The sequence below is a fragment of the Varroa destructor genome, unplaced genomic scaffold (assembly GCF_002443255.2).
Source record: "Varroa destructor unplaced genomic scaffold, Vdes_3.0 BEIS01000001.1, whole genome shotgun sequence".
Lineage (NCBI taxonomy): Eukaryota > Metazoa > Arthropoda > Arachnida > Mesostigmata > Varroidae > Varroa > Varroa destructor.
This window is the reverse complement of record NW_019211454.1, coordinates 67,939,554-67,954,230: the sequence shown is the minus strand read 5'-3', so window position 1 is coordinate 67,954,230 and position 14,677 is coordinate 67,939,554. Positions and strand designations below refer to the sequence as shown.

Genomic DNA, 14,677 nt, shown 5'->3' with positions numbered 1-14,677 from the left:
ATAATATGAAAAAATAGAAACAGAAAATAAAAAGACATTCAAGTCTCAGTGACGTTATGGAAAAAGTATCAATAAATCAATTAAATAACTATTATATCTTGATTTTGCGGCGATATGTGCTACCACTAATTACTATAAAAAAAATAAAAGCATCGTTAAGCTGACACAAAAAGTGACATTTTCAAAACAGAGTTAATCTATTACTAAATATAAATATTCATGAACGAAATAGAAGGAAATGATAAAGAATGCTTATGTTTTGACAATGTTTCAAAGACGCAGTCAATCATCGTTTTTTATATACTTTGCGTAATCGTTTATTAAATACAAAAAAAGAATATTTAAAAAAATCTCTAATTCTTAGTGATGTCCGAGAAACAGAATTTATAAAACAGCCGACCCCATAAACCGCAACGTCCATTAAATGTCGGCTGATAGCCGACCCCACTTACGTACGTTCTGGAAACAGATTCAACCGTTGGCTGAGATCGATGGCAGTCAGTTTACGTTAAAAAACGCAACTCTATTGTAATCTTTTCAGATTTAACGTATTATGAATGAAACACATCTACAGTTGCCCGCGGCCCCGGCGAAGCCAATTTTGGTTATGGATTTAATCACTATCAGTTGAATTAGCTCCCATATTTGGCTAGAATCCTGCACACTCAACTTTTGTCATATCAAAGCTCCACAGTTCTTCTTTATTCTTTGTATATAAAAACATTGACAATAGATAGAAATCTATACTTCGCACAAGCATAAATGATTGTTTGCAGCACACTCTCAATTGGATGTATAAAGATAAATGCCATTTTAGGTTTTATTTAATTTGCAAAAAAAATTCAGTTTAGTTCAACTTTCTAACAAGTACAATTCATTTAACTTAGTCGTATACTCCGTGTTCTGGGCAAAAATGATTTACCTGAGAGGACTGTAGTACGGCGTTGATAACAAAGTAGGCGTTTTGAAGGCGCGCATCCATCTCATGTGGGTTTATAGCGAACAGTAGATGAGGTACGCCAAGCAACGGAAAAAGCAGAAGCGTTGCACGGACTGCCTTCCTAGTGAAGGATCAGTAAAACGAAAAAAACAGTGTAGAAAAGAATACTTGTGTTGGTAAACCTGTGTCCGCAGAAATCCGGTGGTCCAATTTTTGTCCTACAAACAATGATTCAAGTTCAGTCGTCAAGTTTCATAGATCTACGGCATTCTGTTTAGGATTGATTGTGCTATGTATAATAAAGCTTAAGAAAAAGAAGAAGTAAACTAATCGAGATTTCTGTTAATGGCCTCTGAGGTATCAATACAGTAGTTTACAAACCCTCTGAGATGATTGTGTATCTATTATGAGTCCGTCGGACTTCTAACCCAGCCCATTTCCTTGGAGATATCTTGTGGCGGAAGCTTGCAGTCTCTTGGAGCAAATTCTTCTGACCTTCAAATGCAAAACTTTCACTAAAAAATTTCGACCTCCCTTTGCTCTAAAACAGAGAGAAAAAAACGTACGATGCAAGAGAAAAACGATGAGATCAAATAGCTTGACCTCCGAACGATTATGCCAGCTTTACAGGCCTCGCACAATGATCCCGTTAAGCATATACGTTTGAACGAAAACAGGATGGGTCAACTCCGTGAAATCTATAGCTGTTTAACTCTTCGATCGTTGTCTCTTTCAGAAAAAAAAAAAGTTTTATTTTTATCTCTCAAAAAATTCGCCAAACCGTTTCGACAATACGGCCAAGCTGACTCGGTGCGCGCTCTATAGGAGCAGCGTCCATGTAGTGTCTGCGGTAAAGCGTACAGTCATTAGCCAATAAAACAAGGCCACCTAGAAATTTCATATATGTTTGATCGGCGACAGCTCTGCCTCCGAACTAAATATCTGCGCGCGTTTGTTTTTCTTTAATCTAGAAGCTGCCTCCCTTTGTTATCTAATGTCAGCATGATAACATGATGACGCTATCGCCAGAGAAACATTTTCCAACTGGGCAGAAAGAAAGGACATGTACTAAATTCAGTGTTTAATTCTTTCTCTCCTGGCTACGACCATTGCTGAAACTCATCTTCGCACACTCTAACCACACTTTCGACCTTCTCCGTCACACCAGAGGTCAGGATCCATTCTTGTAGTGCTGTATTTCTGAACTACGAGAGAAAACTGGTAATCTCCTGCCGGGCCTTGCCTCGATCTTTGACATGTTCAGTCGAGTAAATTTTTCAATCAGGTAGATTTTCAAACTATAGCAGAACCTCAACGTCATTAGCGATAAATACCTCAGAGGCACACTTTCCTATATGGCATAGTAACTTGCCACACATGAGTAACATTCTTGTATTTGGACCCATGATCCTTTGAACGAATTCACAGCATCGTCGCTCTCTCACAATCCCACTGATGAAATGTAGGGCTCCTGCACCGTGGATAAAAATAACGTTCCACGCCATTACTTTGTTCGGATGTTTGACCTGCTGCGTTGCACACGATTCGTGGAATCTTTCACCACACTGCCTGTAGGCATACTGAGAGTTACTAGTCAAAATTTTAAAATGCAATTCATATAAAGGAAAGGTCTTTTTCTAGTCTTCACCTGTTTATTCTGCTTAGCGCAGTTGAAATCAGCATGCCATGCTCTATTTATCTCTCACGGACGAAGTCAGTCCGCGGTCTGTTCCCTTTGAAGCAGTTGAAAAATCATTACAAATTAATAATTTTTGAATGATCCTATTTCGTCGTTGTGTTGTGCACTATTCTCGATTTTTGTTTCCTATTTTGCTTATTGACAGAGACACCTTACCTTTTACCGTCTGGACTATACTGTCAACTGCACACTTCGACACTCCGACCTACTCAGCCATTTTTTTGCAATCGATGTTGTTGTGGGAGCCTGACTATTAGAGTCCGCTGTTTTTCAGTGATTTTTTTTCATAATCCAATTTATGTTTATGTGTAGTAATAACAAGACGAAAATTTACGTCAAAATAGCCTGTGATCAATATCGAATAGATAAGAGTAACGATAATGGTTGAATCTTGTCAGGCGTTATCTGGGATTTCGCCAGTAGACCTATGAAGCCGCTATTTTTTCTTTTTTGGTAATAGTTTTTTGATGATTTTTCTTTCATTGAAGCTGAGATATGTACCAGCATGCCTACATGCTTGTTAGTCAATGGTTGCCATGGGTATATATTCAAGAAGCAGATGCACGTTGGGTACCCAGGCCACGCTGCGATCAGTAACTTGTAGACGTTTGCAGGACGCAGAGCACGAAGCAGCATGCGAAAGCGTCTAGCGGCGTATCTTATATACTTCATATGTAGATATAAAAGTAGTATTAATTTAAAAAGAATTATAGTATCTGTTTTTGTCCTAATTGCAAAATTGAGTATTTGGACTTCAACAATTTTAATGTAAAGTTTTACGTGACTATTGGGCAAATTTTTGCGCAGATAGCAACAAAAATCTGACCAAGCAGTCGTATATGAGCTTATTTTTTTTTTACACGAATCGTTGATGTGTAGAATACAAAAATCAGATTAATTGATAGTTGGACAATTAATTATTATAAGCTGACACATATTGAATAGATTTTTCGTAGAAAAAAGGTGCATCAAGTACTTTTGTACGTTTACGAGTAAATAGAACTTAACAACTTACTTGAATTGTTTGTTTTCATCGCTGTTTCGCTGAGTTCTTGACACCACGACGCGAATGATGTTTGTTAAAAACACCATATTAATCTGAAATAAAATCAATGCGTGAATGAAATCGTTTTTATCGAATAAGCAAAACAACAAAATAAAGAATACGTAGGATTTCTCATAAGGAATATATATATATATATATTCCTTATATATAAGAATATTTAAGTTATCTTTGTTTTGTTGCACGTCAAAGGGGGCAATAAAGGGTCTAGCTCGTCACTTCTTCATTCACTTCAACAGCTTACACAACCCTGTAACTGTCAATGTTCTATACTGACAATGTCATGAAAACTTATCTAACTTAGCTATAAATATAAGCTAGCACAGTACCAGGTTCGTTTTACCCCAGGCCGGATTCGCCCGGTCTATTACAGTTGTTAAAAAGATGTTCGCTCTCTTTTAGCACAGCAATAGTAACAAACTTTTGTAATTGTAAAAAAAAAAAAGATTTGTAGTTCTTGTACCGAACTGAAGTACTCAAGGTATTTCGGCAGTAAGTAAATTGCCCTCGCTTGTTCTTGCCCAACATCCCAACATCTGTCTCGATCCATATATGTACTTCTTTGTGCGCTACACATAAGCATTTGGCTTAGGGAAAAGTGTGTCCATGAGAAGCTTTGGAAAACGCGTGTGTGACAAGAAGCAGTGGGCAAATGGAAGTTCTCTCAAAGATCGACCTTTCAAGCTTCGACAGCTGTTTAGCTAACGAAGAAGGAGGCTCTTGCTAATTTTTTTTTCCCATGACAATAACAAAGAACGATAATTCAACTTACGAAATAGTCTAGGTTAGGGTAAGTAAGAGATTTTCTGTTTTCCCCTATTCTCTGTTGCAGATCGCCAACAAGGTAAGTTAACATTCGTCGCCATCATCGTTTATATATTTAGGTATTGAAGATAAACATATATATGAGCTTATGAGATATCTTCGCTAAAGGCTCTTTAGAAAGCCATACTTTATCGACTGTTCACTGAAACATGCCTGCTTACAGGCTATAAGGTCGTATACGTTGTATGCGAGAAAGTCCGAGGTGCTGACCATTATGTAAAACTGATTTAATCAAAAAATGAATTTTATTTCATTGTGTCATGAAATAGCATGGGTGAAAATATCGTATAGTTTCAGTCGGTCGATCCAGGTGGCTTAATTTGAATATTATCATTCTACTTCGGGAAAGCCGACTACGGTTCCTCTACGGGAACCGACCCTTCGACTACGGGAGGTCTTTCTTAACCTGATCACATTTATCCAGGCTAGGGTGCGAGTTAATTCAAATATAATATTCTTCCAAGGTAACCTCAGAACATACGACCATCAATCTTTTTTTTGATTCCCTTTGGAGAATGCCTTCGGACAAAGCATCTCTAATATACTTGTCATAAGACTTAGTTTCTTCCGTTATCTCATTTTTCTGGTCTTCTCTTGGATACGTTTCTTTATTAAATTTAGTTGTAATAACAGCTTCGATCAATGGCCGCTTGTTGAAACTTGCAATTGTGGCTCCACTTTAATTATTATTAACAGTGGAAAGAATCAGTGCAAGTTGTTGCAGTGGTCGTGTGTGTCACAGTGAAGTCGGAGCCATTTTGTATTACAACTCAAAGGCTATTTCCGGTAGATTGATTAACTACCATAATCAAAATGGTTTGCCACTGGTCTACATAGGTGACTTGGACCTAACCTCACCTAACTCATCCCTCGATATCTTCGTTGCCATGTGAAACTTACCAAATATCACCGGATAAAACCGTGTTTCTAGGTCAATACTTTTTTTAAGATTTTCTATAAAATCCAGATATCATCAAATGCTTCATCTCCTTCACGCTCGGTTCTTCTAACAGATTTTGTTTTTATTCTGGTAAAAAGTTATGCTCCAGATTGTCAGAATGGCACAGAAAAGTAGTCCTTTAGCAAAAAAGACGTGAAAACCGCGCAGCTTTGCTAGGTTAAAGAGCGAACAACGTAAAATAACTCGAAATAACATGACTTCCTTCAAAAAGCTTCAGTCATTGAAGCTGCCCTCTTTATAATCTTATGGCAGGTTGTTATAGAGTACATATCTAGAAATGGTTAATTGGATATTGGCCGTGCTGCTTTGTTGTGCCCAAAAACCCTTAGTTCCCTATTACTATTATGTCGGCCGATGAATATTTTTGTAGACAGATCGTTGTTTGATTCTTCTTGATAGGGTTTGAGGTAAAGATGATTTACTTGGGGCTCTTTTACTTCAAATATCTATTGGCCAACATGGCTACTTGTAGTAAAACATGGAAAAAATGCATATCAACTCAAATACTCCATAACAAATAGAATGGTTTTAACATACGTTGAGTCATAAATTCAGATAATTTTACGTAACTATTATATCTTCACAATACATTGCTTCTTAAACGTCACCCTTTCGTAAACTACAGTGTATGATTAATTAGCGGAGACCTTTTAAAGGATAGATGAATAGTTGAGCAGAATTAATAAATGACGTTTATTGCTTCGATAATATCTGGATCTGTCATCAGATGTTAATGACTCTAACCCCAATCTGTAATCGCAATCCAGCGAAGGACAGACGGCGTAATAGCAGAAGTTTTGACTTGAAATAAATGGCAACCCTTCCTAGGCAAAGATCATTTGAAAAAACACTCCTAAGACACAGCCGAAGTAGGCGCAAGCTCGGGGACCTATGCTATATTTGTGGCCGGGTAAAAACAACAATAGGCTGCAGCCTTGCTTAGAAGACACAGTTCGCTTTTAGCTTAAAGAGGGAGGCTCAAATACTGGGGTTTACTATTAGTGTCTCCTGCCGTGGTCATGTTTTGTCGTAGGTCCTGTCTCAGCCTTTGGCCCTTCAAATATTTCCCCTTCAGTTCCTGTGATAAACCCGTTTAGCTCGTCCCCTTTTCTCAAATGCAGCCTTTCGACAACTGGTAAACCTGTGGTCGCTGTCTAAGTGCACCTGAAATTCACTGCGTCAACATTTACTTGAAAAACTATATTTGCTTCCTGGAACGCCTGAGTATCGGCTGTTTAAGTGACCGCTCTTTATTGTTTTGATGCTGGATTTTTCCTTAGCGTTTTGGGAGCTTGCTTGACACTCTACTGTATAGTCTACATACTACTAAGTTGATAGTGTAGTCTCTTTTACGCATACGTTGTACTTCGTTGTTTTGTCCGCTATATGGTCCTGCTCCCTACATTGATAGCTTCGAGGAGCCTTTCGGCTGTTTTTGTCTCTGCTGCGTTATTTTTCGGTTCAATGCACTCGCAGGCGAGCATCGGAACTGCTTATAGTTGAGGCAGCAGCACGGATAGATCCATACTACAATCGTATATGTTCCAGTCGATTTCGTGTTTCTTTTTTACCAAAAGTATAGCGGCGATTTGTTTCTCGACTCTGGTAGTGGTTGTCCGTCTCCCTGTCTATCGCAGCCACCTTTCTTTCAATACTTACTGCCCACAGGTTAACAGACATGTTGTTATGCGATCGTTACCTTATCAAGACAGATATATTTAACAATTCGCCGTCGCCCTAAACCTCCGCCTCTAGCGTCACTTGTGGTTCGATGATACGTATAAAGGTCCCACAACAAATCCTTACTAGCCAGCTTTTCGCTTCCGTCATCCTTTCCCTCGGTTTCCTGGGCAAAGTTTACGGCCTGTAACTCGTGTCCATCGTGCCATCCGAGAAAACGCCTCGAACGTTTCCTGATAAAAGATCTGAGTATCATTACTGATCTTTTAAATGGATTGCTTTCATCTCCTGTTGCTATGAAAGTGTTGCCTTCTTCTGAGATCCCAGAAGGGCTCTCTGGTATTGGCGCCCTTTTACTGTTTGGGTGCATTGTCCATTCTGATTGAGTGAATTGCAATGGTAGTCTATTCATGTCGCGTGTTCCCTTAACGTTTGTTCATCAGTTAGAACATCTTTGAACACTAAGCTTTAAACGAGATACAACTGCCCCAATGATGGAAATTATATCATAAAACAAGTCAGATTTGGGCTAAGGGCGTTCATTCCCAGCAGCATGAATCCACCTTTAATGTCTAACAATTCTTCATCCATCTTTTGTGACTTTCCTATTGGCGAAAAGTTATGTTCGCAATAATATTTTGCCACACCATTGAGCTCTAAGGCAAGACACTAAATAAAGACTAGATATTCTTGGTGATCGACCTTTAGCCAAGGTCAAAAAAATAGGTATATGTCACACAATTGTCACGTTGATGCTCTGGGCGATTAGAAACTAGTTATACAGCGAGGAATTGACAAGTCGAAATATTATATATCACACAGCCCTTCTACGGCAGTAGCGCTCTTCACATTTTAAACATTCAGCCGCCGGAATTATCACAGCGGCTTGCACATATCGTATGAACGATAGCTGCTCTCTCCAAAAATCTCGAAAGAAGACAAATGTCTCAATGGGTTGTCAGATACGCCGCGCACTGCTTTCTATTAAAATGAACGTATTATTATATACAAGTCAAATAACAGTAAGTTGAACAAACGAGATCAGAAGATTCTGTCGGAGAGCTTCCATCTGGCATTTGATCAGCTATATTCTTTTGTTGATCTTCTTTCCTCTACTTGCTTATGAGGAGAACGATTTGCAGAGGAAGCATCAGGTCGTTTAGTTATTGAAATAAGTATCAGTTCTACTTTCCTCCGATTGTGGCGGTCATAAGCTTTCCGGAAGTTTAGCTGATCTACCTGAACAATAGATCGACTGATGCTCTTGTGCTAGAGGTAAGCGAAGAAGCATACGCAAAGACCTTGAGAACCATAGTGATATACAGATCAAATGCAGAGGTAAGGTCGGCTGCTTCGTTCGATAACGAAGGAACACCTTTCCTTTTATCAGGCTCATGATATCTATTAGCAACTATCTAACTCCGCTACTTCATACTGTTACTTTGGGTGCTTATAGGGTGATTCAACGGTTCAATGCGATCAAGTGCTTGTACGTGTACGGTTTAACTTTTGAACTTACAGAAAGGGCCGCAAGTCTTGGCGCAATGAGGAGCCATACAGCAGGAGACCGAGCGTAGCCTTCCCAGCAACCAACTGAAGGCAATTCAGCCTGCATCGCACCGGCCCAAGGCAGAAGAGTTGCCAGAGGAAGACCTATAAGGTGAAAATGAAATCGAATAAATCTTGAGGGTATGACGTAACGGCTAATTGAATTATTTTAAGCCTTTTATAGTGAAATCATGTTTGTATGTATATTGTAGTGACGATCCAAACTGTACGGCAGAAAGACGACATTTTGGTTAGTCTGGGGTACACAGGCTTCTAGGCTAGCGGTACAGGGGGAAATATCCATGAAACAATACCGTTCTCGACAGATATGTATAATATCTGCTAGAGCCGCAATCGTTTAGAGCTAACGCGCGGGATTTTTCATATCAGCTGTTAAAGTACCTCTAAGCATATTCAGATTAGTCGGATTCTGAACTTAAGTTGCTGTTTATTTTATTGCTCACGATCAGTAAGCCCCAGTGTGGCGCTACTGGCACTGAAAGGCTTCAAGTGCAGAAAAGAAAATGAGCCGATTAATTACTGTGCCGCCACGACTAGAAAAAAAGGACACACGCGCAAATGATTCCTAAAGGCTCTAGCTATTCAGTATTATAATAAGTAAAATTACTTGAAAAAACATTGAAAAGGATGTCATTTGCGACAAATACGAACTGCCACTCCGATGAGCAGCTGGTGGCCAAAGTAGTCAGGATATTTAGGACTCTTCTATAAGTAGGCAGTGGAACGTGTCATCTAAAAAATGTTACGTAGAATCCCTTTTGAGAAGCATCTATTTCCGAATACACGATCACACTGCCATGTCCTGGAAATAGATTTCGTGACGTTTTGACATAGCGTCGGTCCGCGTCAGCCATAGCTTAGACAGGATTATATAAAGGTGACTTACCGTTACATCAGTACGAAGAGCAAATGTGGTACCGAAAGGGTATATCGGTCCTTGAGCAAATCCTTCCGAGAATATATTCTTTCGTATGACTTAACTCGCTTAAAAGGCTTAGAAGCTTACCCTCATATCATATATGTATATTCTCATAATCATTATAAAACCAGCGGAACATCTAGCGGTGACAGCAGATCGGCTTTGGCTTCTAATCTAAAGATATGACAATATAGTTAATCAGATCTGCCTGACTAATTTATCAATGTTATCTAATATAAAAGTACGGATCGACAAATCGTCGGAGAGCTATTTTCGCGTTGATATTGCGGCGCGAATGTTCAAGCGTTCTGTTCTGCTTTGAGAAAACTAGCTTAGAATAGATCACAGAAGCACAAATTCCAAAACAAACCACCAATAGTCTGAGGTGAGGAAGATATTCGTTTCTAGAGTTCAGCTAATTCTATGAGATTCATTTGAATCGAGGCGACAATCTTCGAAAGTACAACAATAAACAATGTTTTATGTCTATTTAGATTCGGGAATGTTAAAGCGTATACCATAATAGGCTCCTAAAAAACCAAGTTCAACAAAGTACCTCTGACAAGAGGTTGCGCCTGTGCAATTGTGAAGCTTCCAGAAACATGTGATAAATTGTTTACTAAATCAAGAGTTGTTTTAGGAAAACTATGTTTGATAAATGCATTCCCATCGTGTAAGGCGCAGATGGCGGTTGTTGACCATATCAAGGATGACCTGAGTGAGGGCTGAAGTAGCAAAGAGTAGTCATCTCGAATAGACAGGTGCTTAAACTCGTGAACGTATATATCGCTGTACTGATCTTCAAAAGATAACTTCTAATAGTTTTTCCATCGAAAATGATTGGTACGCCACAGTAAAAGCGTAGCTCACCATGCGTGGGTCATCGGACGTTTTAATATTAGCTTATGCTGTTTAATGGGATATTTTTACGGCAACCGGCAGGAAAAAATCTGCACCGAAATTTGTCCCTTTAGATAAGTCTTCCCGAGAGACAACAAACGCGACTATAAAACATTAGCGAATGCGTTTGCCACACACGACCAATCATTATGATAAAATAACCTAGCTCTGCCATCGCACCAATCGAAAACTCTTCAAAAATACATTTCGTTATCTTATCTGATCGTCAACTTATTGGTCTAAGCAACAACTGCAAGCATAAAAACATATTAATCTCCGATATGGCCTCTTCCCAATGCCGCATCGTCAGTAAAAAATGTCTAGTTTTGGTTCTTAAAAACCGGTATCCGTTTTGAAACATATATTTTTGTCATTGAAAACAATACAACCTTTAGAACTGTTATGTTATATGTTAGTTAACCAATAAGAGCATTTTGATTTGAATTTTTAAAATAGAACTATTAGTCACGCAACGTTCACATATAGGTTTGCAACTACGCAGCCCAAAGGAATACAGATGCTGCAGTTGCTACAAAAGCTAACAGTTTACAGCGTCCTTCGTTTACTTCGTTTACGTAACAGCGTACGGATCTGAAGTTCGACAATAAGAAATAGCCAACAGTATCATCTTAAGCACACGACAAACAAAAGATAGTTCGCAACCATTGAACGGTTCGTCCCGACACGGGGTGCGTGCTAGTTAAACGATATCGGCATATCTTGACAAGAAGCTATAAGAACATTTGGTAGAGGTTGAAGCATGTGAGATTTTTACATTGTATAATAAATTTGACTGTACTCACCTGCATATACATATATATAAGTTAACGATTGGATAGCTTTAATATATAGGCATATTTGAAGCGAAACGATTAAGATAACGACCAAAAAGCTTGAGGAATAACTTCGAATCACATGAAGATCGTTGAATACTTCAAAGTGGTCGGCTAAAAGAACTCTTAATCTAGATCAAACTTGAGATAGGCAGGAACATCACATTTTGTTAAGGGTATTTAGTTATTACTAGGGTAGTTAATGTTGAGTAGCTCTAACAACTCGTATAAGTACTCCTGGTGAGCAAGAAACGTTTGTGGCGCTTTCTAGTTACATAATGCTAACGACTTTCTCATCGCCTACCATATCCGAACCCAGTACTGTTGTAGTTTTCCAGGACGCTGAAGAGGGTTGCGATGGAAGAGAGTTGTTAAATCGGTTGCTTCACCTATAGTTCCCTACAACGGTACCGGTGTACCATCTTTAGCGTAGTTACTTGTGAACAGAGGCAGTAAACTAGGTTCTTTGAAACATATTAGTTCAAAATGTCCACCGGTGAACGTAAGTTTGCAACTTTTCCCTAGCTAGACTCGTCTTCAGCGAAATAGGTTCACTAGTTTTTCGAAAAATGAGGGATACAAACGTCTTGCAATAGAACAAACCCGATTCGAGAAGTAACATGTTTACATGGGATGGTGGAATAATGTTCGCTAGTAAGCCTTTTCGACGAAATCAATTCCGTAGTTTTTCAAAAAACGTAACTACAAAACAAGTATATCGTTCTCTGATAATATAGTCTACGTCGTTGACTTTTGTTAATCAGACTGAGAGTAGCACCAACATTTGCTCCTACAGCTGCGGGGTACATTCAACAGGATACCAGTACGAAGCCCGAACATAGACCTAAAAGCATACCACTGTTGCTAGTTCTGGTCATATCACAGGGTTACCATAAACCAAAAAAGCAAGCAATATATTTTTGCGGCTAAAGACATCTATATGGACAGCTGGTACATACATTAGAAGCGTTGATTTTGAACATGCAACAAATTCTAGCAAAACTTAAAGTGAAGATTATTTGGTACTCAGAACGAATGTTTAGATACTTTCTTTTTTTGCAAAAGATTTTCTTGAAAGATAACTTTCATGAACATAACCATTCACACACGATTACACATTACCTTTAGGAAGTCCTGGACATGTAGCATGTTCAGAAAACCGTCACAAGATACGCCAAGGGGTGCAAGTCATCGACAATAGTGTGAAAGTAAGAAAGGAGCGATTTTATTTAAATCGCAGTAGAAATACGTGTCAGATCTAACTAGGAATCTAAAATAAGTGCCACAGACTAAGGACTAAGTAGAAGTCGAAATACAAGCATCGTCGCAAGGCACGAACGCAAAGGCTGTAGGGGAAAAGATAGATACTGAGATCGGTGTTCGGATGGAAACAGGCACGTATCTATATTTATTTGTTTCAAGGGCACGCGCAATGCTCGGGGGTAATAAAGGCCGAACTCTATTAAGCTTGTCTGATATGGAACTATTGAATAAAACTTAGCGGATATTACAATTATTGTTTATTAATGTCGACGCAACAATATGTCATATAAACTATCACAAAACGAATGCATATGGATCTAATTGATCTTACAGCGGGACGTAGGACACTACTTGAGCGGATTGCTGGCAAAAGAAAAACTCTGGTACTCACACGTACGTGGCCCATCAGAGTAATTGAGATAGATATCTTGGCCATAATTTCTGTTGCCTCTCTTTGTACGGTTATCATTGATTTAGTCCCTGCATTCTAATCCTTTCCCTATACAGTAGGAATGTAGATGGTTAGCTATATTGTTATTTGCCTTCTATGAATAGTTCGAAATTCAAAAGGACTCCGACCAAAAAAGCCAAACGGAAACCTTTGGGAGGTCCCGAGATTTTCAGGGCTATTTTTCGAACTTAAATTTAATACTACCTTTGACACAGTCGACTATGGTTTTTGCAACTGTAGAGCAACTCGAAGATTTTGATTGGGAATGCGCGAAGCCATTATGAGAATTAATAGAAATCTACGAAAATTAATGCAGTGCTTTCTGCTTTTGGATAGCTTTGTTTTGATTTGCTGGTAAAATCCGATTACGTTGTCCGGTCAATATTCCAGATAGTAATTAGAAAGTTACAAATACGTCGCGGTATATTCACCATTCGAATGCCTATAGAGTCATACAACGGTCAGCCAACGCCAAGAACCCAGAACGTTCTGAGGAGGATTACTTTTGTTCAGTCATCAATTGTTGGGTGATTGCTTCAACTACAACTTCACTCAGAGGAATTAGAGAATGCTTTTAGCTTGTGTCTAACTGATCCAAATCTAGGTAACAGAGATTTTTGACAAAATGTCGCCTAAATTGAATGAGCATTTAGTTTAGCTCTGGAAATTTTGGCGCAGTTTACCAATTTTAAAAGACCAGCACGTGTTTCTATAGCAAGAGAAATCACTAATGCAAAAATCTAACAGATTTTCTTCCTCGGATTGCGCTAATCTCGGGGAATATTTGCAATAATTTCAATCGTATCAACAGAGAGCAGGTACTGAACCTGTTGTTACCTTGATTTTCACTTGTAGAATACAATGCTACGCAGACATGCGTCATGACGATACAGTTACATCGTGAAAACTTAAGCCCAATTGGCCGAAAAGACGTACGGCTAACGATCTTGTATCCTACATGGCTACATACAACCTTAAGAGCATACGTAGCGTACTCTAGACGCGTAAGTGAGGGTGTGGTTTTCTTTAGTGACATCATATAATATGTCTGATTTCTAGTCTGAGGTCTGGGGGGAACTTGTACTGCTTGATCTCGTTCACCTCTGTCATCTAACCTGACGCCACCATAGTCATTGTTCACTGCTAGCGATTCTACTGCTGAATGCTATTAACCACCATCTGCTTTTAAAGGTAAAATTATAATAAATTTATGCGAGGCAATAAATGCCTTTTGAATTAGGTTGATTCGTTTTTATTTTTAGCTTTTTTTTTTTTTAGTTTACCGTTTGCTAATCTCTAGACGTTTTATGCAGTTATAATATGAAAGTTTAGTGCAGAGTCTTGTGTGGACCTTTAGATCTCACCCCGATCTTGTGCTCCAAACAGAAATACGTCAGATAGTAAAAAAAATCGCACTCTCAACGCTCCTTATTCGCCTTTAACCTAACTCAGTAAGCCACCGACTTAACCCGGTATGGGTCTGACGTGTAGAAGGACTTTGGCTAACTTCTCCTGAAAATTGGCTTGCTAAGTTCAAACATGGCATATTCGATATAAAAATGGATTACATAAGA

General features: G+C 38.8%; 1 protein-coding gene across 1 annotated transcript in view; it reads right to left on the bottom strand.

Annotated features, from left to right (window-relative positions):
- Positions 1-14,677, bottom strand: part of LOC111242811 (corticotropin-releasing hormone receptor 1-like) — an 86,683-nt gene that overhangs the window by 5,113 nt on the left and 66,893 nt on the right. The window contains exons 7-9 of the mRNA XM_022787636.2: positions 8,688-8,821; positions 3,655-3,737; positions 923-1,061 (exon numbers count right to left, since the gene is read on the bottom strand). Of these exons, the coding sequence (XP_022643371.1) occupies positions 923-1,061; positions 3,655-3,737; positions 8,688-8,821 (356 nt within the window). The remainder of the gene's footprint in view (positions 1-922; positions 1,062-3,654; positions 3,738-8,687; positions 8,822-14,677) is intronic.